General features: G+C 57.8%; 2 protein-coding genes across 2 annotated transcripts; both read left to right on the top strand.

The window, feature by feature from the left end:
- The first annotated feature begins 64 nt into the window (after positions 1–64).
- Positions 65–1082, top strand: INS (insulin). The gene is made up of 2 exons (XM_053562937.1): positions 65–253; positions 937–1082. Exons 1-2 carry the CDS (start codon positions 67–69, stop codon positions 1080–1082), a joined length of 333 nt encoding a protein of 110 aa, XP_053418912.1. The 5' UTR covers positions 65–66.
- Positions 1083–2333: 1251 nt separating this feature from the next.
- LOC128566030 (insulin-like growth factor II-B) lies at positions 2334–26177 on the top strand. The gene is given in 7 exon segments (XM_053562935.1): positions 2334–2637; positions 10322–10531; positions 10534–10546; positions 11780–11933; positions 23520–23682; positions 25228–25376; positions 25669–26177. Coding segments are annotated over 7 exon segments (1128 nt in total). The 5' UTR covers positions 2334–2435; the 3' UTR covers positions 25906–26177.
- Positions 26178–27813: the final 1636 nt, after the last annotated feature.

The raw sequence follows: 27813 nt of genomic DNA, 5'->3' as shown, positions 1-27813 counted from the left end.
CCAGGACAGGGCTTCTGGTGGCGCTGGCCTCAGCTCCACACTTCCCCAGGTCCCTGTATCCCCACCATGGCCCTGTGGATGCGCCTTCTGCCCCTGCTGGCCCTGCTGGCCCTCTGGGGGCCCCAGCCTGCCTCCGCCTTTGTCAACCAGCACCTGTGCGGCTCCCACCTGGTGGAGGCGCTCTACCTGGTATGCGGGGAGCGGGGCTTCTTCTACACGCCCAAGGCCCGCCGGGACATGGAGGACCCCCAGGGTGAGCCCCCCCCAGCACACTCCCCCACCCCTCGCAAGGGCAGAGGTGGCAGAAACCTGCCACTTGTAGAGAGCCAGGCTGGCTTCTTTAAAAACAAAAGGGAGTTCTCTAGCTCACAGCTTGAAAGTGACCAGCTTGAGAGTCTTAGCTTGAGGACAGTGTAGGCTTTGGGAGGCTGAGGCCCTGATGGCACCTTCGAGGGTGCCATCACCCCTGCCGCCAGCACCTAACCTCTCAAACAAACGTCCCCAGCCCGTTTCTCGGCCCTTGCCGGATGACGGCAGCATCTTGGGGGCGGGTGGTCTCAGGGCAACCTGGCACCCTCCTGCATGCCTGTGGGTAATCTCTGATGAGGGCCCAGCCAGCAGGAGTAGGCCAGGGCCCCAATCCAGGGGCTCCAGCAAGCAGCAAGGAGTCAGGAGGTGGCTATGAGGACAGTACCAATGGGCTCTTGTCACGCTCCACTTGTCACACTTGTCACACTCCACACGCTCTTGTCCACTGTGGCCCTGCCCTGGGTGGGGAGAGGCAGCAGTATGTGCTGGCTTGGGGGCCACCTGTCCCTGCCCAGCAGAGACCCTGGGCTGTGGGCAGGTGCGTGCTCTCTCCCTAATGGCGTCACCTTGTGTCTCTCTTGGCCTCACGCTGTGCTGGGGCCTCCTCTGGCTCTGCCCACCCAGCAGTGGGGCAGGTGGGGCTGGGCGGGAGCCCCATCACGGGCGACCTGCAGCCCCTGGCCCTGGATGTGCCACCACAGAAGCGCGGCATTGTGGAGCAGTGTTGCACCAGCATCTGCTCCTTGTACCAGCTGGAGAACTACTGCAACTAGGCCTGCCCAGCCCCGCCGCCCTGTCCACCCTGGCCCCACCATGCACCCAGGCCCCGCTACCCCATCAGGTCCTGCCGCCCCACCCTGCCCAGTCTCTACTTTCTCTGGCCCCCCATTTCCCAAGTGATAAAATAAACCCCTTGAATGAAGCCTTGCTGCGTTGTCTGTGTGTCATGGGGCCGTCCACTGAGCCCACAGTGCAGCACTCCCTGGGCAGCCTCTCCGAGCTTTCTCCATGCTCACTGGGTGCCCACAGGCTTAGCACTGGCCAGGCCCAGGTACGTGGCAGTGCCCTGCCTATGGTGCTGAGTGTCTGTCACTGCCTGCTGCCTGTCCCCAGGGGTCTGGGAGGGCTTGGGGGTAACTGAGGGGCTGTGGGGTCTCTGGGAGCTGACTTCTCCTTGTTCAAAAGCCCTGGGCTTTCAGAGGCCTCAGAGAATTTTTGAGGAAAGAAAATGAAAACATTCCAGCAACTTCTCCCCACTTAATCCTCCCAGGCCCTAATTTTAGAGCTATTTCTTTCTTTCTTTCTTTTTTTTTTTTTTAGAGCTATTTCTAATTGGAGTCCCTGTGCAGGGAGAAGGCTGGGCAGGCAAAGGGGTCCTGCAGGGGTGGGGCTGGGAGGGTGCTGAGAGGCTGCTAAGAGTAGGTCTCCCTCATTGCCACCCACTGCCCCCAGCCCAGACCCAGCTTGACAGGGACCCTAGAGCCTGAGAGGAAGCAGGAAAGGCTGGATGACCCCCCATGAACTGAGGACAGATGGGAGGATGGGTGCAGGTGGGGCTTTGGACCCCACATCTTGGGGAACTCTGGCTATGGGACCCTGAGAACTACAGCCCATGCAGGCCAGGAACTGCCAGGGTCTCTCAGCTGTCCTTCAGCCCTTCCTCTCCCTACAGGCAGGGCTGCTGAGCCAGATTTCTTTAGTTGCAGGGCTGGTGGTCACCCCTACAAGTGCCCAATTGCCCTAATGGGCAAGGTCACCCTGGGCTTTGGTCATGAAGTCCTGACACGCAGCCTCTCTTCAGCACCCACCACACACAGTGGCTCCACTGGGCACTCAGCCTAGAGGGCAGACGGGAGCCCAGGGGCTGCCTGTAGCCTAGGAGGTCAGCGGGTGACCCTGGCCACCACAAGGCCTGGCGAGACTGCCTGCTGCCCAGGCCAAACCAATGTGTGCCTTTCCTGAAAGCCCCGCCCAGGCCAGGGTGCAGGACTGCTGGGCCTGGGGCTAGGTACCCAGACCCTGGTGGCGGCAGACCACGCAGAGGCTGAACTCGGCCTAGGGCACAGCGCACAGATGAGGGCCGCCCGGCAGCCTCACCCTTGCAGCCCTGAGCTCGCCCCCTGCTCATGACAGCATGGATATCCCTTCCAGAGTTGTTGCAGGCCCCACCCTTGGAGTGGGGGCCAAGGCTGGGCCAGCCGGTGGCTGACTGGACACTGGACCCGGAAGAGGAGGGAGGAGGCACCTGGGACCAGCCGCAGCCATCCACAGGAACGCCCCGCAGCCCTGCTTGCACGGAAGAGGCAGGGGTGTCCTTCCAGAACCGAGGTATGTGTGTGGGGCCAGCATTGGCCAAGCCCATCACCCTGGCCAGCCCTGATGGTCAGCAAGGCCCTGGGAGTGACAGTCAGGTGCTTTTCCCAAGGGCATGAGCAAACTCCACAGGGGGTGTGAATCCAGGCTGGGGGCAGAGGGAACACTCTAGGGGCCCCCCAGCCATGTAGGATTCACTGTGTAGCTGCCTCTGAATGGTGCTTGGGGCACTAAGGAGGGTCATTTGAGGAGCCAAATTTTCTGTGGCATCTGTCCTGGGGATTGGTCTGGCCTGAGGCCTTAGGGCAGGAAGGCCGCCCACCCAGAAGAGAGTTGGTCACAGCGACCACCCTGGGCCCACCCTTGGCCTTCCTGAGGGCTCCCAGCGCTGAGATTGGGACCCTCTTACCCACACCTGTCTCCTCCTGCCCCTCAGCTCCCCACAGCTGTGTCCATGAGAAAAGGTTAGTAGGGAAGACCAGACAGGGTGAGGGGTCACCACTCCATCTACTAGGTGTAGATAAGAAGTGGCTGCCTGAGGTGACAAGAGGCCAAGGTGCCAGACCACCTGCTGATGCTGTCATGAACTCCCAGGCCATCCCATGTGCACCAGGCCCACAGACATTGGCTCTTAGTCCCCGCCCAGGCCACGTGTGTTCTTCCCCTTCTGGGAATCTGCAGGACAACACTCTTGTGTCCTGAGACCCTGGCTGCCCTTGGAACCTGGCTGCACTGCCCATGGTGCTGGCAGTGGTGATCAGCCGTGTCCAGCCCTCTCTGCTACCTGGTGTTGCGGGCTGAGGCCCATCTAAGTGCTCCCCAGCTGTAGGATGGTGAGGGCGGAGGAGTAGCTGCTCTCCAAAGCCCCCAAGCTTGCTGGTACCCCCCTCACATTTGCCCCATGTAGGGAGGGCCAAGGGTGTCACCAAGGGCAGCCTGCTCTTTGGCTACCTGTCTGCTTAGATGTCACCTTTGCATTGGCCATGGGTGTTTCTCTGAGGAGACTCTGAGGCCTGTGTTTCTCATGGGGAGACTGAAGCCCAGGTTCGGGACATCTGTGCCTCTGCTGCCCCCACCCACCTGGGACGCTCTGCCAGTGTAGCAACCTCCAGCCTGGCTCCCTGGGCTGCGCTTGCTGCTGGCAGAGCCCACTGGCAGCTGCACCCAGCCCTGGGGCTGTTTGCCTTCTCCAGTCAGCAGCAAATATTTGCTGTCCTCACTGATCTCCAGGAAAAGTAGAGCCTAGGGAGCACAAGAGGAAGATGCAGGGATGCTGGGGTCGATTCCTGGTCGTTGAGGACCTGGTACCTGGTGGGGTCTAGCACAGGGAGAGGGAAAAACCCAAGGTGAGTGGAAAAGGTAGCTCTGGGAAGAGCTCAGGATGGAATACAGCTGGTGTTTCTCCAGCCAGGTGATGAGGTAGGGAGACCTGGAACTGGCTGAAGGACCTAGTGGGGCCGACCTCTGTGACCCAGGCTGTTTTGGGGATAGGCACCTATGGATACCCAGCAAGGTGGCGGAGAGCAGCCATTCACAAATATGACCAGCAGATGGCACCACAGTCTCACTTTTGTGGGCATGGCCTGGCTAGCTTGTGCCTCCTCCAGCCCTGTGTCTGGACAGTTGCCCTGGGCCCACACAGGGGCTATGGGGTTGCCCGCTGGCTGCTGGCTTGGACTCTGAAGGGTCTGGGGGTTAGGAAGGAAGGCAAGGGTTGAGTGGTGGTGCTGTCAAGCCCCAGGCCAGTTTCTCTCACAAGCCCAAATTCCTTGCTGGCCAGAGACCCAGGGGGCTGTGGGACAGCCAGCTGGACAAACGTCCTAGGTCTATAGCATTCTGAGAAAACCTCCAGCTGGAGTCTGACTTCCACTTCCAGCTCCCCTCATACTGAGACTGGAGGCCAATGGGGGTCCTCACTGCTGTGGCTACATCAGCCACTAGGGCCAGAGATGGGTGCTTAGAGGCTGGGGACCCTGGAGGCCCAGAAGGCTCCCAGCTGAGGTCCCACCAGGCCAGGGTAAGTGCCTTCCCATGCCTGCCTAGTGCCCAGTGCTGGGAGGTGTGGAGGCCAGTTCTGAAAAGGATGTCAGGGTGGACAGAGCCTGGGAACATGGCGGTTACAACGGGGGGTGCAGCCCTACTCCCCCTCCCTCCCACTATTGTTTCTGGCCTCAGCCACAGGAACAGCAAGGCAGATTCCTTCGAAAGTGGAGCTGAGCCGGCTGGAGGTGGCCTCCCCACTGTCCCTGTGTAGCCCCGTCGTGCTGTGCTGGCGCCGAGCACCCCACCGGCCTCTTGCCCGCCCCTGTTGTCCTCAGCTCACTGTCCTACACCCAGGTGGCCACTAGCCCCCCCCCCCACATGACTTGGACTCTCCACTTCCTTCCCATCTGCTGCTGTCAGGAGATCCCATCCCTAATCCCAGAAACAGCCTCCAAGGCTCCTGCAGTGGCCCCGAGGCTGCCCCTAAAAACAGTGGGTTACCTGTTATCCCCATGCTCCAAGGCAGAGGTGAGAGAAGAGGTCCTGGAGATACCAATGAGTCCATGACTAAGGCCTTATTGAGGTCCATCAGGCTGAGGGTGAAGTAGAGGACACTCAGTGTATGGTGAGACTCCAGTGGCCAACATCCCAGGAGTCACCCTGTTTCCCCATCTGTGGACCAATGGAGAGTCCTTCCTGGCTGTGCCCCAGCCTGGGGGTCTGCAGCCCCATGAGCTTCTGGGGGCCCCACCCCTGCATCCCTGTGTGGACTAGGCTGCTGAGTTAGCAGAGCCTCAGGCCGCCCAGGCCTTGCTCTGACCCCCTCCCAGCCCATCTGTGTTTTTGGAAAACAGCCGTGGCCCAGCAGCCCTGCCAGCTGTGGCTGGTCATGCTGAGACCCAGAGTGCACAGTGCTGTCCCTCCAAGTCCACCCTTGCTTTGGAAATTGGTGCTGTCCCAGCCTGGCCTCCCCAGGCCTGCTCTACCTGTCCCCTGTCCACTCCCAAGGCTCACTGCTGCCCAGTCTGCTGAGGGTCCTTGGGAAATCCCTGACCTGCTCTGGGCCTCAGGGTCTTTGGCAGGGTGGCTCAGCAGGAGTGAGGACAGGGCAGGGGAGCCTGAGGTCCCCTGGGAGGACTAAGGCACCTGAATGTGTGGCTCTGGTGATGGCCACCTGGCCCTCTATGGCACCTTCCTGCAGTCTGACTGCCAAGGGCCAAGGAAAGCTTCATGGGGCAAGGAGTGGCTTCCTCCCAGGCCACTTGGTATGCTCCCCAACCTGAGCCCAGCTGTGGAACAAGAAGGTGGGTGGGGGCTGGCCCCAGGCAGGGGGAAGAGCTGAGAAACAGGCATCCCCACCTAGCTCCAGCTGCACAATCAGAGCTCAGCACAGAGGAGGCAGGAGCCAGCAGGCAGGGCAGCTTCCTGGAGGAGGCATCTGAGGCCCTGCCAGCACAACATCCTTGAGGATGAATCTGTGCTCGACTACTGCAACCTGGTGCAGCCCATGCTGCACTTACCAGAGATATGACAGTCCAGACTGCACAGAACTGGCACCATAGGCCCTTCCCCAGGGCTAGGCATGAGCTGGCCCTGGCAAAATTGAAGAAGCAGCTGTGGACTGGAGGTTTACAGTGGGTGGTGTTCTGTGGGTATTGAGAGATGACAGACCCTAATGAGGCCCTAAGGAGGTCCAGTGCAATGGTCCACTTGGGCCACCGCAGGGCTCAAAGGTGAGAGCTAGCAGGCAAGCAGGCTGGGCAGGGCTGGAGTTCTGGCTCTGCTGTTCCTGTGTGTGGGCTTGGGAAAGTTATTTAATGTCTCTGGGCCTCAGTTTCCTCATCTGTCAAGAGAGAACCAAAAGAGACCCTGCCAGCCTTGATTGCTGAAAGGGTGCATTGCAGGTTGACAAGCCATCTTCATGTCTGGCCTCCTGCTTTCTGCCCATAAAACCAAGACCAAGGACGGGAAATGTGGCCACAGAGTGGGAATCTCCAGGAGTCCCCAGGGTGCCTGCTTTCTTGCAGCGCATGCTGTTGCCCCAGATGTGAGTACGTACACAAGCCCACTCCTGGGCTGGCATGTGGGGCCTCAGAGCCCACAGAACAAGACCAGGAGGGATCCCAGAATGGAGCTGTCCTCTAGGATAGCCACAAGACCACTGCCACTCCCTCCAGTCCCTCTGTGGTCACATCCCCTCTCTGCACCTCAGTCACATGGGGACAGTGCCAAGGGTCTGCTCCTCCTCTGGGGAGGGTAGGCCAGAGGGCTGATGTGTCTTCCGCAGGAAGCTGCAGACCCCATGCCTATGAGGAGGGGCCCAGAGTAAGAGGAATTGGCAGAAACGTGAAGAGTGCTCCAGATGCCAAGGTGCAGTCTGCAGCTGGCCCCATGTGCCTGAGCCCCTGTGGGCCAGAAATCTTCACAGTCCCTGAGCCACAGCAGCCCAGCAGGGAGAGGCCAGATGGTCACTGCCCTTCTCCTCAGCCCTCCCCATTAGCCACACACAGGCCTCAAACCTCCAGGGGCCTATCAGCTGGCCAGTCCCACCCAAGCAGGTGGGGGAGTCTCTGAAGATGGGGCTCCCAGGTCCTGGCAGCCTGTGACACTGACCATCTGAGAAGGTCTCAAAGCCAGCAGCCGTGGGGGCACCCATGAGAGTGAGACGTTTGTTAGTACTTATTCTGCAGGGCACCTTGTGCCTGGGAGTTGGGGCCAACAGGCTTGCCCAAGGTCATCAGAGAGCTGGGAAGTGAGCCAAGTTGGCCTCCACGCCACTCTGCCCACTCCTCTCCCTCATCTGGACACATAGCTATGGGACCTGCGCAGAACGGGCCCCTCAGGCAGTGGGCCTGTGCCTTTGGGAGGCAGCCTCACCCCTGCCAGTCTGCCCCCGGGGAGGCAGCTGGGCTACCCAGTACCCCAGCGTTGCAGGACTCCAGGGGCAACAGCTGGTGTGTTCAGGGTGGGAGTCACGGGTTAAGGTCTCCTCCCTTAATTCCCAACGTTAGGTAAAGCAGCTCTAATAGGGATAGTGATTTACAGGAAAGTGACTGCAATTTTACAAGTGGCCACAAGGTGTCAGGATCAGGCCAAATTTGGAAATCTCCGCAAAGGCATGGAGCAGGGTGGAGCTGGTGGTGGGTGCTGAGAACACAATTCAGGGCGCCCTCTGTTCACCCCCGGACCCTGCCTTTGCAGTAGGCTTTCGAATATTCTGTCACCAGGGCCTCTCGACAATATTTCTGATTTTATCTTCATGCTAATATGATATTGTTTCCTCTCAGAACATAATGAATGCTTCAGGACGGGGCTCCAGGTTAACCTGTGGCTTCAGTTGGCACCATCCCACAACCGCCTGGGTGGAGGAACACAGAAAATGAAGGATTCCCTTAGGCCTCTCCTGACACCTCCCTGTTCTGTAATGCAGGGTAGAGGCAGTAAGCGCAATGGTGTGGAACCCACTTGTACCACCAACACTGCAGAGAGGCCCCTCCACTGTAGGAAGAGGTGTCCTAGCTTTGCCCCCAGCACCCTCCCTCTTGGAGGGCCCCAAATCGCAGCCCCTAAAACCTTTGGGTTGTAATTCTAGAAGTGGCCACCAGATGTCAGTATGAGGCCACTCAAGAAGCTAAGTGGTGGAAACCTGGTGCTAGAGATATCTGGGGGTACCCAATTCTCTGCAGCCTAAATAAGGATCCAACCAGATCCCTAGGATGGGCTGATCCTCTCCCAGCCCTAAAAGGCAGTGAAGCAATGGGGTTTCTGCTGTGTGGTGTCTTTCACCCCTGTACTCCAATATTTGTTTTGTGATCCCTCTCCTCTGTGTCCCCTTTGGGCCATGTGTTCTCCCCGTGTAAAATCCATGGGATGTAGTGCTGACAGGATCAAGTTCTCACACCCAAACTCATTGTTCCCGATGCCTCTAGTCCTGCCTCAGGGCACTATGGCTTAGCTTACCCACCAGAGGCCCTCTGTACATGCCCATTTTCCTGTCCCTTTCTTCTTGCTAAAACATCCGGTTTCCAAGACTCTGGACAGAATAACTGTGAACTGGGGTTATACCCTTCTGTGCTGGCCCAGAGATGGAAATCCAGTCCAGGGCAAAGTCTGGATTCAAGACATAATTTGGGTAATGGGAAGCTTCACGTTTCCAGAGTTTGATCTGTGGGATGCTTCCCTTTCAACCCCTTATCTGCCTGCTCCCCTGATTAGGGAACACTCCTTTGATGAACCTCCCATGGAAGCACCTTGTCTGGCTTAGTGACAGCCCTTTATTCTCCCTAGCTTCATCTGAAGATTGGATCAAGGGCCCTGGAAGTGGCCCCTTGCAACATCTGGGGATTCTGCAGCAGACACTATGCCACAGAGCTCCAATGCATAGTTAGAGTCAGTATGAGCAAATGAATGCTTCATCCCAAGAATTGTGAGCTAGTTCACACTGACTTCTGTCTATGAGCTCTGGACCTGACTCAGGGCCATTAGCACTCCTCCCCACTCATAAGCCTAGTAATGAGTTTTACCTGCCTTCCTCCCATGGGATGGCGTGACTCTAAGGCATCTCCATCCTCTTTGAGACATCATTCACACCATATTTGAGTCCCCCTCAAGCTAACTCTTCCCTCCTGAAAGCCCTGTTATCCCTACTATATACCCTATTGCTCCAGTTAAAGAAAGAAGTTAGAATGAGGGCTTGAAAAGCAAAGAGAGAAAGAAGAATTAAATCTGAACACAGGCTGGTAGGCTAGATGACATAAATACACAGAGGGTATATAGTTGAAGTGCTTGGGTGCAGGAAGGATGTGGACTGGTGACTTTTAGGAACATTTTGCCTCTCTCTGAGTCTTTGCTCTGTGCCTGCTTCTCCTGTAGGCTTGGGAAAGACACTTCAAATTTCCAGTGAGAATTTTTCCAATTGGGTGGTGCTTCTACCTGAACCCTTCTCCAGCTGCTCCCAGCTTTGCGTCTGTCTTAATTGGAGTTTCATCTGGGCTAAAAAGGCTGCGAATTTGGCCAATCATCCTCAGGAATACCTAGAAGTACTCACTATGCTGCCTGATGCTTGTAGCAGTAACCTTAGTGCTTACCACCACACATAGAGTGTAGGGGTCAGATCAGATGAGACTGGAGAAGAGAAAAACTTCCATCTGAGTCCCTTTCCCATGAAAGATGGATGGACATAACTGTACTGTGCAAAACGGCACTGGGAGCACCTAAAATGAAATTTTTCTGTTCATTCTCGAACCCGGCTTAGTCCCCACCCCCATTTTACCAGTGCCACGCCCACTGGCATCCCAGGGTGTCAAGTAACTGCCAAATGTCACTTTAGTAAAGCCCCACCCGCTCCTCACCTCCTCTACCCAGTCCCCACCTCCTAGCTAACAAGCAGTGCTTCTGGCTTATGCCCACACCCACAGATGCCTTTCTGCTGGGTCAGGGGCGGCCAAAACTCCACCCCCTAATGCACCATGCCCTAGTGTGGGAAAGTGCCACAGCCAGCCACCCCAGTGGCCCCAGCACTACTGAGTTGGCACAAAGTTCCCCTAATTTGGAGGGGCTTGGAGAAAAGGGTAGAGGGGAGGAGGGGGTGAGGGGCAAAACTATAATTTCAGTTGGCATTTGGGCAGGTGCCATGCTGAGTGGTAGAGAGGCTATTCTGCTTCTAGGGCCCCCACTATCATGCACACTCTAAAAGTGCCCTTCACCATCTCTCCAGCCTCAGCCTCATCCCCATCCTCTTCCACCTCCACATCGACGTGGCTGGACGGTCTGGGCACCACAGCCAGAGCACCTCTTGCTTTGGCGGTGACTGCTTATATTAGCCCAGCCAGCAGATCATCATCCAGGCAGTTTCAGCAGAGAGCCTTGGGCACCAGTGACTCCCCAGTCCTCTTTATCCACCATCTGGGAGCTTCAGGGACCACACACCACTAGAGTACAGGTAACTTGGCTTTCCTCCCTCAAGCTGTACCCTCTGAGTGCAAGAAAAGCTGCATTTTGAGTGTTAAGGCATAGGTAGGTTTGGAGGGTGGGTGCAGCTGCCAAGATCCTGGTTTCTGAAATAGGGGAAGACTCTCTGCTGCCTGCTCCCAGGCAAGCTTCCCAAGAGTAGCTTCAACTTTGGAGGGTACAAAAGGAGAGGTGATTCCTCTTCAGGGCTGAACAAAGCCACAGAAGCTTTCAGAAGGAAAATCAGTTTTCCTTTCCTAATCCACCAGGCAAAATGGGAGGGGCAGGAGAGGAGGGGAGGACTGTTCTTCTCAGCAGGAGTGCACAGCTGTTTTCAAAATGTAAAAGGAAGGGTTTTTCTGTGTGAAAAGTTTCCTCTTGTTGCACCCCCACCCACCAATCCTAAAGACAAACCAGAGACTGTGCAGAGGGGCCAGTGGCTTGAGATTCTGGAGTAGGTTTCTTTATTTATATGTATACACACACACACCAATTAAGAGTAAAGATTCCCTCTTTCCCTGCTCCCCACACCTCCAGACCAACAGCAAGAAACTGGAGAGTGAGGAGGACCATGAAGGGACGAAGTGCTTAACATTCTCAGCAGGGTTTTCAAAAAGTAAAGTTCCCTTCTGGACAGCATGCCGGTGTGTCCAGTTCTCCCTGCCACCCTCACTGCCCAAAGAGAGCTGAAAGCACATTTGTTTTCTGCATAAGGTTTTTCTGACTTCTATCCCAGATCCCACCCAGTGTGGTGTTTGTAGGGAGAGGATTTGTTTCCTCACCTGGCTGCACCCTGCTTGGTAGCCTTCTTTGGTTTTTACCTGAAAGCCCCCCCTTACTTCCATACAGGTGGGAGTGTTGGGAAGTGGTGGGAGAGACTTTCATATTTTGTGCTGTGACCCTTCAAGGCAGACCATCTGTATATGCCCTATCAGAGCCCAGGGAGAAGTCCATCTCCACCAGAACTGGGGCAGCCCTCGGCAGCTCCACCAACCAGTTTCAGGCCTGGCTGCTGAGACACCCTTTCTGAGTGAATTTCTTGCCATGTTCTCCCCCCACCCCCTTGTACTTTGAAAAAGGGAGAGCTAGGAGCAAAGGGACAGGAAAGGGGGATGTGCCCAAATCCTGACAAGGTGACCCACAGGCAGCCTGAGGAGGAGGGAGACGCAGAACTGTGGCTTGGGTGGAGGGATCATCTCAGGAATACTTTTTTGCTTTCCTCTAGGGGCCAAAGAATCACTGCCAAGCTTGTGAGGGAGGAGGTGGATTCCAGTCCCCAGCTCCAGAGGCCTGCTTCTCCTTCAGCTCAGCCCCCTACCTGGCCTGCCCTGCAGCCTGACCCTCAGCAGTCCAGAGCAGCCAGAGACCCCTGTCCCAAGGTGAGCTGCTGTGGCCTGTGGGTCACAGGACCCCATCACTCACAGAAGTAAAGCCAGCAGCCAGCCCCAACCCCAGAGAGTTGAGTGAGCCCCATTCATGTCTCAGATGCATGAATCAGAAATGTCCGCTGATGCCACTTTCAATGTGCCAGGCTCTGGGCAGGGGTCTCAAGAACCCACACAGATTTGGACCCCCAAGTGCAGATTTGGATCTGTCCTCTTTTACAAGGAGCCAGGCTGGGAAAGTCTTGGGCCTGTATTTAGAGTCAACAGGTGTCTGGATGTCAAGTGGTCAGCTTCAGGTGCTCCTCTCTGGAGGGCTCAGGTGTGGACAGAACAGGTCCCCTGCAGTCTCTGCAGCAGCAAGGTCTTGGAGGGTGGGAGGTCCTGGGTGAGGAAGAGGGCAGAGAAGGGCAGGGCCTGAGGGAGAGAGCAGGCCACCCAGGGGAGAAGGCAGGGGCTGCTGCAGGAATAGGAGTTGAGGAAGGAATAAACAGGGAGAAGGTGGGGAGAGAAAAATCTCATCAGGTGGGAAGAAGTCTGGACACCTGAGGAAAGCCGGGCTCTGCCAGGGAGTGGGGTCCAGTTTTCCCTGCCCTGGGCTGCTGGCTGTAGGGCCTCAGGCCAGTGGCTTGACCTCTCTGTGTCTATCCCCATTTGTCAGAGTGGACAACAGTCTCAAGCCTCCCAGACTGGGTTATGAAGAGCAAATGAGGCATGTTCTGTGCACTGTGAGGGCCTTGCAAGTGTTGCTGTCACCATCCTATTGTTGTTCAGCAACCGGGCTTCCTGTGCACCAGTGGAGGTGGGGGTGGGGGCAGCTAGAAAGGCCCAGCACAGTCGCCCCTGCCCCTGACTCAGCTGGAGCAAGCTTGGTGGTTGGTGACCGCACCAGTTCATTTGTCAGGTACTGGAGGGGTTGGCTCTGGGACTTGGGGAGCATGGGAGGTGGAAGTGCATGAGTCTGTGTCCTTGTACCTGACCTACGGACAGGTCAGAGGCCTCCTTGTAGGGCCTGCAGAGGAGGACTCTCTTTCAGAAAACAAGAAGATTGTTTTAAAGATGTCTTTAGTTCAGACACTGAATAGTGACACAGTGGCAAGGCCTAGTCTAAGCCACCATGTGCTGGGCTGCCCCCACCCTGCACCCCTCATACCCAGTACATACTTTTTGGCTCTTGGTTGTTGATCAGCTTGTCCTTTGGTGCTGGCAGTTCCGTTTGGGTGGTTAGTCCCTGGCTTACCAGGCTGGCTGGGGCTGATGCCCAGGGGGGACTCTTTCTGGGGCTCAGCCAGTGTCGGGACCTGTTGGGGTGAGGGAGGGGCAGTCAGGGGACCCTTGGAGGAGCTGGGTTTGTACAATGCTGAGCTTTTACAGGGAGGAGGGAGCAGCCAACTCAGAGCCAGAGTCCTGGGAGGAAACTGGGGCATGAGGGAGCCGGTTGCAGGCCGGCTGGGTTCAGTGGGGTGAGTCTGAATTTTGAGGCAAGTTTATTCTCTTTGGAATTTGCATCTGCAAGTCTAGAAAGAAGACCCATGCTATGGCAGTGCTGGGTCAGGGCTGAGGGAGGATGCCACTTGGGGGCTGGAGGAGACCTCACCCATGCTCACCCAGAGCTGTCGGCAGGACTCTTCCTACCTGGGAGGCTGGGGCAGCAGGCAAGGAGCAGGCCTTGGGTTAGGGACCCGGCTGCTAGTCCTGGCAGGGGTGCAACCAGCACACTTTTTGAGCCTCAGGGTGACACGAATCTGTTCCAGTCTCCAACCTGCCCTGGCCACACTTTTGACTAAATAAGGAGAGGGCTCAGCAGGCAGCCCCAGGGGGCGGGGACCATGTACAGCCTGCACCCTGCCATGGGCACCCCAAGGTGACTTCGGCTTTCTTCATACCTCGCTAAGTCCAGGCTCATCTCCAACCATGTATGCTGGGTCCTCCAGGGCAGGCACCTCTGGAACAGAAAGCAGGGGAGGGACCCCCAAAAGGGTCTCTGGTGTGATTGCCCCCAGGAACTCCCATGAGGAGAAATGGGGCTCACTTCAGAGTCCTGCCCATCCCCAGCCTGGAGAGAAGATAGAGAACCCAGAGCTGAACTGAGGGGCTTCCTCCACACAGAGATCCCCACACTGGTCACGAGGGACCTCCTTGCAGGCAGGCTCTCACTAAGTGCTCCTCACCCCAACATTTACAAATCCCCTGAAGTCAGGACTATCAACTGGGCCTTGTGTTTCTCTCTGCAGCCTCCCTCCCTTCCATAGGCTAACCCGAGAGGCCAGAGAGCCAGGGGCAGGGAGCCTGCAAGGGCTGGTGGAGAGGGGAGGGGGCCTCTGGGTGGGGGGAGATAGCCAGATGTTCTTGGAATGGGACACGGGTGATGGATGTGGACTGGAATTTGTAGGGGACATTCCCCACGTGCCTTGCGCTCTGGGTGGAAAATGGGCTGTTTTTCATGGGTGGGGGTCTCCCTGTCTTGCCAAACTAATGTGAAGGAGATGCCTCATCTCTGCCAGGGCTCCCCCACCTGTCTAATGGCATTAACCCCTGCCTGCCCAGAGTGTCAGTCATGCTTGGAGAAACCGCCCTTCTAGCTAGGGTCCCTAGGGGGTGAGAATGGGGACAGGAAAGGCCCACTCTACTTGCTTGGGATCCCCTGGCCCACAGCAGTGTTCCTTCTCCGGCAGCTCCCAACTCCCAGGACCACCTAGGGCTATTGTCTCCCACCCCCAACATTGCCCAATGCCAAGGGGGTGACCTTGTTTCTGAGGACAATCTGTGCGCGCTGGTGTGTGGGTTCAATATTTGCCTTTAAGGAACTGGACTTTGCCCAGCCGGAGTGGAGAGGCTTTTTGCAGAAATTCTCTTTGAGAAAACGAAAGGAGACCCTGGTACCCCAGCGGCTACAGTCCTGCACCCCTGTTCTTGCCCTGTTTTTCTCCTTTGCTTCCCTGCTTCTGATCCTTTTTCCGGTTACCCACACAAAATTGGTTTCGTCCTCACTTGGGGCTGGCGAAAGCCGGAGTCGCTCGCGCGGAGCTCCCAGGCTGGCGGGGGTGGCCGCCGGGGGTGCTCCGGGCCTCCAGGCCAAGCCAGGGACGAGCCTGCCCCCGGCGGCGGCTCCGCAGCGGCTTCGCCTAGGCTCGCAGCGCGGAAGCGCGTGGGGCGCAGTGGCGACCGGGAGCCCGCGGGCCTCCTCTGTGGCGGCCGCCAAGCAAGGAGCAGGGAGCCCCGGGAGCGCCCGGGCACCCGCGGCCCTCAGGGCTCTGCCTTGCGCTCAGGCGCCCACTAGGCTCAGGCTGCCGCGGCCACAGAATCATTCTCGGTGAGGGAAGGCAAAAGAATGAAAGGTTTCTTGGCCCGTGCGCTCCAGGGCGCCCCGCGCTACCCGCCCGCGGTGCGGGCGCCTGAGTCCCCCGGGGAGGGCGCCACTGCTCTGCGCGCTGGTCCCCAGATGCGGTGGATCTCAGGCAGCGGTGCCTTCCCCGGCCAGCAGAGCTTGGTTTTTGAAACGTAGAGCTTGATTCCCCCATGCCAATCCGGGGAGCAACTTACCTGCTTCCCCCAAACTAGGCTCATTGCTTGTTCGGGAATCCTGCAAAGGAAAGCATTGCTCCCCGGGTCCTTGGAGACACTCGGCATTGCAATAGGTCAGCAGAGTTTTCGTGGGCACTAATTTCCTGCGACTCCAAAATACATCCACTGGCTGCCCCAGATTTACTATGTATTCTGGGTCCCTAAATTTGTTTTCTTCAGGGTTCTGAACAGTTTTAGATACCTCCTCCAGGCCCTGCAGATTGACACATCACTAACTTGGATTCCCCAGAATTTAAACAATAAGCCTTCAGTCCTACAGTCATCCCCCAGAACGTGGACAGTGCTTTCCTCACATTTAGACATTGTTTCCAAAACAAGTGGAACTTTTCCCCCTGTGTCCCCATAATGTTGAATAATAGCTCCCAAACTTACTGTCCCCATCTTGATTCTCCCACAGTTTAGCCCTGTCCCCCAGGGGTCATCATATGGTGGAACATTATCCGCTGAGTTCCACAAACCTTAACAGTACCAGCCTGGGGTTCCTAAATTTTACACATGGATTCCCAAGGCCCCCAACACAGTGAGCACTTTCCCCAGACTCCCAAAGTTTGGATCTTGTTTCCTGTGCCTTCCCTTAAATTCAGGTACCGCACGCAGCACAGCGGGCCCTGTCTCTGAATCCTAAACAACCTGCACTCATTTCCTGAGCTCCATAACACTGAGAGAATTATTTTTTCAATGACCCCCAAACTTCACTGAAAAAAAATTTTTTAGAGTGGGGTGACTTGGGACACTCATTTTTGTGGCTCTACAAACTTCCAAGCCACTAATCATGTTTTAAATTTTAAACACTGTCCCTGCCCCCCCCCGCCCCCAGCAATTACCCAAGATGAGATCAAATGTGACTGGGGCTCCCTAATCATACAGGGGTCTCTCAGGTCCCTCTGGGGCACACCAAGCACAAAATTAACCCTGGGGCAAAGTTTATTTTCTGTTTTACCAGACTTTTAAATGAATTCTCCCCAGTCCTCAATTATGCTGAGCATTTTGTCTGCATCACAACATTTTGAATATAAAATTTCCAGGTCCCACTTACTTATTGACAAGAATCCTGGTTTTCTAAAATCGAGACACCGATTCCCAAATCCCAAACCCCAGAATCACACTGGACACTTTTCCCGATCCCTCCTATGTAGATATGCTGGACTCCCTCAGATAGTAGGCCTCCTAATATATTCACTGTGACCCTTACATCACAGAAAGGGACTGATTTCTTGGGCTCCAAAGCAATCCCTGCCTTCATGCAGTTACCCCAAATATAAGCAACATTTCCTGCAAACACACTGCAAACTTCCTGTTGATCACAAAATTTAGAACTAGATTCTCTAGGCCCTAAGACCTAGGAACTGATAATCCTTTCCCCCCAAATTTAGATATTGACTCCCAAGTCCCCCAAGGACCCGGAGCTGCTTCCTTGGATCCTTAGATTCAACAGCTATTTTGGGGGACCACCAAATTGAGGTATTGTCCCCCAGCCCTCCAAAACAAACTGAGGATATTTTCCTTCACATAACAATTAAGGTTTTTTTGAACACTGATTTATGAGCCTCCCGACTTTATGACCCCTGTCCTAAGTCCTCCGATGTTTGGGCAATGTTCCGTGGGCTGCCTCCCCCCAAAGCACACTGAAAAAGGTCCCTAAGTCCCAGAAATACCAGGCATTAAAGACCTGTGTCCTACAAGTTTTGTAGCTACTAACCTGGTTCCCTGAAATTTATATATCAATCGCCTTTGGATGCCTAAATCTTGAAATGTATTTTACTGAGGTTCCCCAAATGCACATGGTCCAGAAAAAAAAATAGTACTTTTTTTGTTTACAAAAAATAAATTTAAATGAATTTAAAAAATAAAATATAAAAGACATTAATTTTCTGCATTCCCTACATGTACTGATCACACTCTGGGAGACCCCAATTTTAGAGAGTGCTTCTTGAATCCGTAAAGGCCGTTAACAATTTTCCCTGAAGCCACAGTGATTATGAAGGCTACTTTTTCAAGTGCTTCAAGTGTCCCGGCCACACTTGCATTCTTAAAATGTGAGAATTAATCACTACTTCTCCTAACATACTAGTAATTTGCCTGGCTCCCCAAAATGTGTCCATTGCTTTTATCTCCTCATTTTAAGCAATATTCATCTTAGGCGCCCCAAATTTCATATGGAGAATTTTTATTCAACCGAAACAATCTAGCTCTCCAAAAACTGGTGGTTCTGGTGGGTACCCCAAGGTTGGGCCACAATGCTGCCCTTTCCCTACCTTGGACACAGACCCCTACTACCCCAATTGCTTGGAGAAATTTCCCTCATCCCCCCAAACTTGGACTGTATTTTTCTAGTGTCTCAAATTTAGTCACTAATCACAGTTCCTACATTAACAGAGTCTCCCCGGGTGCCCTTGCTTCGGGACACCCATTCTTTCTGCCTGAGTTCTGACTTGCTTCCCCAAAATTTGGGCTTTGTTCCCGGCCGCTGGCGGCCCATGGCTGTTTCCCCAATCCCGCGCGCACAGCGAGTGCTGGTTTCAGGACCCTCTGAATCTCCTAAGTCCCCTGAGCAACATGGATTTCGGAAATTTCTTTCTAGGTTCCCCAAACACACTTGGGCCAACCGTGCGTCCCCAGGACGTGGGTAGTGCCTCTCCCGTGTCCAGGAAAACGACTGGGCATTGCCCCCAGTTTCCCCCAAATTTGGGCATTGTCCCCGGGTCTTCCAACGGACTGGGCGTTGCCCCCGGACATTGGGGACTGCCCCCCGGGGTCTCGCTCACCTTCAGCCCCGCTCACCGCCCGCCACTGAGCGCTTGCTCGCTGGCCGCCTTGGCTCCTCGCGCGCCCGTGGATATGGCCTCCAACCTCACGGTGAGCTCCCTGCCGTGCCGGCCACCGCCGCCTCCGCGGCCCCAGCTTGGCTCCCGGCCCGCACCCTCCGCTGTCCCGCCGGGATTGGCGCTCTTCTGGCGTTGCCCCGGGGAGGACAGCGCGGAGCGCTAGAGCCAGCTACGGGTTTGAGGCTCGGCGGCTGTGCTCGCTCCAGCTTGGGTGCCCAGAAACCAGCTCCACTTTTGTTTGCTCTTTGCAAAGATCACATTTGTGGGGAAAGCGGCTTGACGGCCCCAAAACGGAGCAAGTAGGCTCTGGGTCAGAGGGACGCTTAGCAGAGGCGCTCCCCACCCGGGCGCCGCGGCGCCTTCAGCCCGCCGGCTTAGGACTCGGGGAGCGCGCGCTGAGCGCGGGCGAAATGATTGATGGCGGAGCAAGGGGGGCGAGGGGGCGCGGGTTTCCGCCAGCCGCCCCTTCCCCTTCACAAGGCGCGGAGGCCTGGGGCGATGGGGACAGGCGGGGTGCGGGGTCTTGTGTGTGTTTTTGACTGGTTAAAAATCACAACACTTTCTTACACTGTCCAAACTCCAGGAGATGGTTTCCCCAGACCCCCAAATTATCGTGGTGGCCCCCGGGATTGAACCCGTGTCTACGCAAGTCCAACGCACTGAGGACGGGGGAACGGTTATCCGGATATTTTGGGTGGGCCCCAAAGGCGAGCTGCTTAGATCCACCCCGATGAGCTCGGTCATGCAGGTAGGATTGGAGCCACGTTTCCCGCTCTGGAGCTTTCTGTGCGGGCTCCAAGCCCGGCCCAGATTCGGCCAGACCCAGCAGGCCTTCCCTGCCTTCCGCACCTGGCGGCGGCTGCGGGTGCTCCGGGACTCCCGCATGGCACCGGGGGGCGCTCGGGATCTGGCTGCCGTGCTAGGCGCCGCGCGGGCCTGTTCCTCCTGCTGGGGCAGGTGGCGGATGAGCGCCCCGCCTGAGCCCAGGGATCATCACCCCCCACACATACTCCGCAGCTGCCAGCAGGGTCCCCAGATTTAGATTCAGCCACCTGCGCTTGCACTGGGGCTGGACGCCCCTGCAGTGTAGCCCCTGTTAGTGGGGGAAGCGCTGAGAGCTCCGCCGCCGACGCTGGAGTTTGGGGTGCCTCCTGCCCCTGCTAGCACTGCTCCCTAGGGCACGGTTGCAGGGCACCTTAGTACCCCCAAACCTGAGAAGAGGTCCCCCAATTCTTTAGAACAGGGACTAAGCATTTCGCTGGACTCTGCCGCTCCCTGCCCCCCACCCAGCCTCGCCCCCGCGCACCCCACGGCCCCCCTCCGACCGTCGCCCCCCGGGGGCCCCGGGGCCCCCCAGGGGCCCCCCAGCCCGCGTCCCCGCTTGGCTCGAGTTGCGGGGGCGGTCCGGGGGCGGGGCGAGGGCCCCGCGGGCGCCCATTGGCGCGGGCCACCGGCCAGCGGGGCCCGAGAGGGCGCCGAGCCGCGGGGTGGCGCGGCTATAAGAGTCGGGCGTTGGCGCCCGCAGTTCGCCTGCTCTCCGGCGGAGCTGCGTGAGGCCAGGCCGGCCCCTGGCCCCCCCTTCCGGCCGCCCCCGCCTCCTGGCCCACGCCCGCCCGCGCTCGGCCCGCCAGCGCCTCCACCCGGGCTGGCGGCCCCGCGTCGACGCCCGTCTTGCTGCTGACTCCCGTTCCGGGCGACGTCGGCGGGGTCGCGCTCCGTCGGGCCTGCGGATTCCCCGCCGTCTCCTCCTCCATCTACCTCAACACCCGTCCCAGCTTCGCCGGAGGAGGCGGTTCCCCCCGCAGGCAGTCCGGCTCGCAGGCCGCCGGCGTTGTCATCCCCCGCGCTCCCCCCAGCCCTCCCCCGACGCGCAGCCTCGGCCGCTCCCCCTTCCGTGCTGCGTCCCGGAGCGAACCAGGCGCCGCCACCGCTTGCTCCCCCCAGGTCCGGGCTCGCGACGGCAGAGGGCTCCGTCGGCCCAAACCGAGCTGGGCGCCCGCGGCCCAGGAGACGCCTCCACTCCGCCCCCAATCAGCACCATCCCCGGTCCCCGACGTTGCGCCCTTTCCCGGCTTCTCTGTGCTCCCGGTTCCCCTCTCCTGCCTCTGGCCCCGGCTCCGCTCTCTTCTCCCGCCACCTTCCCTTCGCTCCCTCCCGTCCCCCCCAGTTCCTTGCCTCCGACTCCCTCCCCCCTTCACGCCCGCCCTCTCGCCTTCGCCGAACCAAAGTGGATTAATTATACGCTTTCTGTTTCTCTCGGCTCTGTTCTCTCCCGCTGTGAGCCTGCCCGCCCCTCGCTGTCCTCTCTCCCTCTCACCCTGTCTTTGGCCCCCCCCTTTCACGTTCACTCTGTCTCTCTCACTATCTCTGCCCCTCTCTGTCCTTCGTACAACAGCTGACCTCATTTCCCGACACCCTTTCCCCCCGAAAAGTACAACATCTGGCCCGCCCCAGCCCGAAGACAGCCCGTCCTCCCTAAACGATCAGAGAAATCCCACCCCCCAAAACAAGCCATCCTCCCGTTCTGCCCCGTCGCACATTCGGCACCCGCGACTCGGCCAGAGCGGCGCTGGCAGAGGAGTGTCCGGCAGGAGGGCCAACGCCCGCTGTTCGGTTTGCGATACGCAGCAGGGAGGTGGGCGGCGGCGTCGCCGGCTTCCAGGTAAGCGGCGTGCGGGGCCCGGGCGGGCCGTGCTGGCCGGGCAGCGCGAGCTGCGCCGGACGCCTGGCCCTTCCTCCCGCGCCGCCCCGGGTCCGGCCCTGAGGGGCTTGGCGCGGGCCGGCTGAGCCCGGGAGAGGAGGAAGGGAGGCTGTGGGTCCCGTTCCCTGGCGCGAACCCCGCTCTCACCCGCGCACCGTGGGGTTGGGGGGGGCGGGGGCTCCGGGGAGCGCCAAGGGAGGTGTGAGCTGTCGGAAAGGCAACTTCCTGGTTGGTTCGTGGGTTTGGGAGGTGTTGCGGAGAGTGCGTGAGAGTGCGTTCTGGTCCCCCGGGTGCGGGGTTGTGGGGGCGGCAGGGCTAAAAAGCCCACCCTGGTATGTTGACTTGGTGCCAGCGCGACTGGGAGGAAGACTGGTGGGCGGGGCCAGGATGGAGCGAGGGCGAGGTGGCAGGAGTCATGCCAGACGCCACATTTGCAGCGTATCCCCCATACCCCCTCTTTACTCTGTCCCCAACATTTCCCAACAGGAATCTGGGGGGAGGGGCTGCTCCGAGGTTCAAAACGGCGGTAGTGTACCCCCAGAGAGGGGTAACTGCTCCTGCGCGGTGGGCAGCGTGGAAGTTTCCATTCAGGGAGCTGGAGAGGAGACACTCTCCGCCTTGCCCTGTGCGGAGGTGGGCTGAGGGTTGCAGGACGAGCCCCCCATGGCACTGTGCTAAGAGATGGTCCAGGGCTAACGGTGGGGGGTGCAGGAGAGAAGCGACAGGCTGGAGGAGGGAGGGGCGGGGAGCAAAGGGGCGGGGGGAGTGGTCAGCGGGCAGGGGGCGGGGCTGGGGTGGAGCCGGGGCTGGGAGGAGCCGGTTCAGACATAAAAGCTGAGGCACTGACCAGCCTGCAAGCTGGACATTGGCTTCTCCTGCCAGAGGCACTTCCAGCTCTCTCTCTCCTCCTCCTCCTCCTCCTCTTCAGCCCCAGTGAACCTCCTGTCCAGCTGCAGGTAACCACGGCTGTCCAGCGAGGACCCGGCTGCCTTCCCACTCCAGCCTGCGGCAGCTCAGGGCACCAGCCCAGACTTGGCGGCCCCTGTAGCCGGCCTGCGCCTCTCGCCTCCGCCAGCCCCTCCTCCTGCCTCTCTGGGTCCTCACCTGCTCCTTCCTCTGCTGCTCCTTCCCTGTGCCTCTTCTGTGTCCAGTGCCCAGGCTTTTCCTGGCCCTCACCTGCCCTGCACCTCTGTGCGCCTCTTGTTCAGCCCCCTGCTTTCTGCCAGTGCCCTGGGCTACACCTCCCACGCCAGAGTGGTGGGGTTCTCTGGAGGGGCCCCAAGGCAGCAGGGCGGAGCTGCAGCCCCCAGCCACATTTGGGTGGGAGCTGGCTGAGTGTGTCCTTAGGGTTGGGAAGGGGTGACAGGGGGTGGTGGGGAGGCTGGTTGGGGTCCAGTCAAGAGTGGACGGGTGGTCTTCAGTCTTCCTGTGGAGCTGCCTGCTGCTCTTGAGACAGCATAAGTGATGTTGTGTTTCTTCCTTTCCTGCTCACATGATTTATTGCATCACAAACTCCCCTGGGCCTGGGGCAGCTAGGGCTGCCCTCCTGGCGGGCTCCACCTTCTGCAGGAGCAGGGTAGCCTGCTGTGGGTCCTGGGACCCCCACCCTGAGGGAGCTGGCTAGCCCTTGCCCCTGTGGCCCTACAGCCAGGTGCCCTGTGGAGGGGGTGTGTCCTGACATGTGCCTCCCCTTCCAGAGGAGACCTGGAGGGACCTGATGTCCGGCCTCCCAGGTGGCCTGACTGTTTTCTCTAGTGCCCACTGGTAGAGTTCGGTGGTCGCAGAGGGACTTGGAGGTCCCTGGCCTTAGCTGGTGTGATTCAAGGCCTGGAAGGAGGCTTTTGGCTTTTTTGTGTATTGTAGGGTGCCCAGGGCCAACTAGAGATGGAAGACTGGGTGGCTCAGAAGAATAAGACCCCTGGGAGTAGGGGGGTGTGAGTGTGCTGACCACTGGATCTTTGACCCAGACTAGAAAGATGGAAAAGTCAGAGGGAGAGGGTGGGGGTGGGGCTGGCTGCTCTGGGAGGGGGCGGTCCTCCTGGACCCCCTTGCTCAGCTGGGGGATGGGGACAGTGCATGGAGGCCCAAGAAGTGGTGATAGCCCCTTGAGATGGCTTCACCTCCACAATGTCATAGGATGGAGGCTAGGTTCACTGTCTAGCAAGGGTGGTGGTACCCCTGGGTGTGGCTGAGATCCTGCAATAGTGATAATGGGGATGGTTGCCCCAAATCATTAGCACTTCTTGCAACTTGGAGCCACTGAGCCCTTTCTGTGCACCTTGAGACATTTCTTCCTTCTTGAAGGGACCCTGTGCCACCACCTCAGCAATTAAAGTGTGCAATTTATTTTTATAATTAAAATAATGACATTTATAAGAAAGTCATGCTTTAAAATTTCCATTGCATTTTAACGTCCCAGTGGCTGGGCAACCTGGCAGCACCTGGCTCATGGCATGTTTCTCCTGCCCACAGGTACCAATGGGAGTCCCCATGGGGAAGTCGATGCTGGTGCTTCTCACCTTCTTGGCCTTTGCCTCGTGCTGCATTGCTGCTTACCGCCCCAGTGAGACCCTGTGCGGCGGGGAGCTGGTGGACACCCTCCAGTTTGTCTGTGGGGACCGCGGCTTCTACTTCAGTAAGTAGCTCGGGGCGGGGGCTGGGGGGGGCAGACACAGCAGGTGCCCAATCAATGTGGGCTGGCTTCAGCAGACCTAGGTGAGACCTTCCTGGGTGACAGGTGAGGACACCCACCTGGCTTCGCTGAGGAGCATACTCCAGGGTGACCAGCCCACCTTGCTCCGAGGCCTCGGCCTCCCTGTTTGTGTCTGCTGAGTGCCTGCTGTGTGCCCTGCCTGGTGGCCCTGACACATACACTCAGATTCACCTGCTGCACTTTGTGGGCATTTTGACAAGGGGGTGTTCATGGATGATCAGATTCAAAATGTGATAATAGATTTAAAATCAACACAAAAGCAAATGTGGTTGTGGGGTGTCAGGGCTTTCCCAGCAGACTCAGCCCAGGGGAGGGGCAGGTATTTGGGGATGGGTATTTGGGGCCCTAGGGCCACCATGTGTGGTGCCCGCCTGCTGTCCCCAAGAGTGCTTGGACTGTTCCTCACATTTCTCTCCTGATTTCCAGCCGGGGTGGGGGTGGGTGGGGAGGGCTGGTGGGTGGGCTCACTGCTCGCTGTCATTCAGACTCAGCCCCCAGAAGAGGGGGGCTGGGTGGGCACCTGGGTGGGGCCTTGGGACAAGCTTGACCCTGGAAGCGTGGTCCATCCCATCAGGAGTGATGGCTGTCCTTGCTGGCATGGGCTGCCCTGTCTTTTCCACTTGATAACTCACCTGGCATCCTCTGCAGCCTCTACTTACCCACACTATGACATGGGCTCCCAGGATGCATTTTGAAGCTTCTGTCTGGAAAGTGCGCCTGCCGCTGACACCCTGAAGCCCCGCCCACCCTGGCCTCTCCTGTGCCCTCCCCCCCTTGCCTGCCTCATTTGGGGCCAGGAAGTGGCGCTGCAGGGGGCCTGGTGCCTATCCGGCTCTCCTGAGAGGAGGAGTAAGCCTAGCCCTCACTCCTGGGACCCCACGACGGGGTCCCTCTCCCTCTTCCCACAATGGCACAGGCCCTTTGCCTGTGACTTCCTTCTTGCAGCCGGGCACACTGTGGGGGAGAGGGGGAAGGCGGGAGGGAAGAAGAGAGCTGTTCCATCTCGGTTCCTCACTCCTCTCCTCCCGTCTTCTCCTCTCCTGCCCTTTTCTCCCTGCCCTGGCGGCTAACGGGGTACGTGGGCCCCTCCAGGCTCAAACATGGTGGCGGGTGAGAGGCCAAGTTCAGAGGCCACACTTGTATTCAGCCAGTGGCCTCTGAACTAGGTTCATACCCGTTTCCAGAGCACCTTCATTGTGAGCCTCTGGTCCTGGCAGTATCTATCCAGCCCTGGGGCGGAGAGTCTTGGTCCATTTTAAATCTGAGGAAGGAGGCACCTGAGGCCAGGGGCCTAGTGCATGCACCTCACCTCTCTCTTCACCTTTCCGGGCACCTCTGTCTGCAGCTCTCACTTTCCTCCCCATCCCTAAAGGGAGGCCATGCCCCTCCTGGGGGGCCGCCCCCGGGCCCTGGGCCCAGTGGGTGCTAGGTGCTAATGTCAGCTCCTATATCCTGTGGGACTTCCAGGCAGGCCCGCGAGCCGTGTGAACCGTCGCAGCCGTGGCATCGTGGAGGAGTGTTGCTTCCGCAGCTGTGACCTGGCCCTTCTGGAGACCTACTGTGCCACCCCCGCCAAGTCCGAGAGGGACGTGTCGACCCCTCCGACCGTGCTTCTGGTGAGGGCCCCCCGGGACCTTTCTCCTCTCTCTGTCTTCAGCAGTTGGGGTGGGGGTGGGGGCGGGGCTCTTAGCCCAGGGTAAGGGTGCAGCCAGCTTCCCAGGAAGGGCAACTGTCCTGTCCCACTCCACCACCATGGACTCTATTGACTAGTCGTACTGTGGCCACTCAATGACAGATGTGACCCAGAATCCCTGTCAGGTCTCCAAAAGAGGTCCACGCAGGAGGGTGGGCAGCTTGGGTGGAGGACTGAGGAGTGGGCACCTGGTGACTGGTCCCTTTCTTCCTCAGGACAACTTCCCCAGATACCCCGTGGGCAAGTTCTTCCAACATGACACCTGGAAGCAGTCCACCCAGCGCCTGCGCAGGGGCCTGCCTGCCCTCCTGCGTGCCCGCCGGGGCCGTGTGATCACCAAGGAGCTCAAAGTGTCCAGGGAGGCCAAGCATCCCAGTGTCCTGGCCGCCCTGCCCACCCACGACCCCGCCCATGGGGACACCTCTGCGGAGATGCCCAACAATCAGAAGTGAGCCAAAGTGACATAGTTCTGCAGCATGGTGTCATCACCCTGTGACCTCCTGACCAGGGACATTTCCAGCAGGTTCCACCTCTGACATCACTCTGTCCTACTTCCTCCTCCAGGACTCTCCCAGCCCAGCCCCCCTGCCCCGCCTCCCCGAGTCAGGCTGCTTCCCTGGGCCCCGTCCATCGGGCCATTCAACATCTTTAAAAGCAACCAAAATTGATTGGCTTTAAATACCCTCCCAACCCCCCCCCCCAATAACCCCCTAAATTATCCCCAAATTATACATACATATCAAAAAATTGAAAATAAAAATCCCCAAACCACACAAGCACATGCATACACACACCAGCCCCCTTAAAACTAATTAGCTTTTAAAAAACACCAGGAAAGCTAATTAGCTTAAAAAAACAACAACCAAAAAGTCAATTGGCTGAAAAAAATACTAAAACACAAATTGGCTTAGAAACAATTGGCAAATTAAAGGAATTTGGCACACACACACAACACACACACACACACCCTTCCTTCTCTTCCCCTTTGGACTTCAAGTTAAATTGGTCTGGACTTGAATCCCTCAATCAGCAAAGAGAAAGGAAGGACCCAAAATCGCAGGTGGGCACGCCACCGCTTCTGCGCCATCTCCCTTCAGATTGACTATATTGCAACAACAATATCCAAACTCATTCTTCAGTCAATTTTCCATCACTAAAAATTCTCACAGCACTGATTGAAGGAAACCAACAAGACCAAAGGCAGAGAAAATTGAACATGAAAACCAAAATCCATACAAATAAAATTTAATTGGCACAACCCCTGACACCTAAAATCTTACATCTCAGTCCCCATCCTAAAAAGCACATACCCACATGCTTCCCTCCCTGCATCCACATGCACATACACTCACACGTACCTACCACCATTCAGCCCTGTCCATTGTGCACCAAGAGAAGATGAGTTTGGCCAGATTGGAGATGGCTGTAGCCAAGCAAGACCTGCCCCCGCAGCCTGACACCCCAGGTGTGCTCCCAGTAGAAAGATCTGGGGTTCCCCCCAACCTCCACCGAGCACACCGGGGGATCATCTTTGCCAGTGTCCTGGCAAAGATGCCGGGGAGTGTGGGATGTCTGGAGGATAGGAGGGGTGGGTGGGGGGCAGTGGGGGCTGGGTGGGGGGAGCTCTGGGGTAGGAAGTTGTCCAGAGAAATTTGGAGCAAACGTCAGGAGAAGTGACAGGAGACCTGCAGAACTATGGAGAGGAATTAGGAACCCAAATTTCACGTCAATTGATCTATCTCCCCCCTTTGTTTCTTGGGGCAGTTTTCCTTTTTTTTTTTTTTTTTCTTTTTTTTTTCCCCCTCCTTTGCTTTCATGCGCGCCAAATTATACCCACTCCTTATGTAACAGGGGAGCAGTGACCAAGTAAGGAACGCACGAAGCCATCAACAAGACCACCATGTCCTGCTCTCCGCCATTTAACCACCTTATTGATTTTTGTATTGGATCTGTCCCTGTCGCTTGGGTTGAGTTGGGAGTGGGGCCTCCGTGGGGTGCTGGCCACTGTGCCCCACGGAGCAGTTAGAGGGGAATAGAGAGGGCCGCTGCCTGGCCTGGCTTCCAGGGACAGTGGCTGGTCCCTGGAGGTTCTGAAGGGTGGAGGAGGGGGTGGGGTGGTGTCTCCCCAGGTGTCAGGAGGGTGCTCGGTGGCCACAAGGATGGGGTCCCCAGCTGGCCCAAGACTGGCTGGGGGGGAAGGGACTGTTTGTGTGTAAGCAGAGGGACTGTACCGGGCGGGAGCAGGTGGCCGCCTTCCGCACACTTGGGGAACCCATCCCACTTCCCTCAGTGACATCTTGCCCACCCTTTAGCGCCCTGCCTTGTACCTAGGAGGTCTGAAGCTCCACAAGCCTCCTAGG

This window comes from Nycticebus coucang, chromosome 14, assembly GCF_027406575.1.
Source record: "Nycticebus coucang isolate mNycCou1 chromosome 14, mNycCou1.pri, whole genome shotgun sequence".
NCBI classification, from domain to species: Eukaryota; Metazoa; Chordata; class Mammalia; order Primates; family Lorisidae; genus Nycticebus; species Nycticebus coucang.
This window is presented reverse-complemented; position numbering and strand designations above follow the sequence as displayed.

Excerpts from the sequence above, each read along its gene's own strand:
- INS (XM_053562937.1), top strand. The coding sequence starts at position 67 with ATGGCCCTGTGGATGCGCCTTCTGCCCCTGCTGGCCCTGCTGGCCCTC. Across the intron at positions 254-936 it reads GGACATGGAGGACCCCCAGG|TGGGGCAGGTGGGGCTGGGC; the intron begins GTGAGCCCCCCC and ends CCCACCCAGCAG.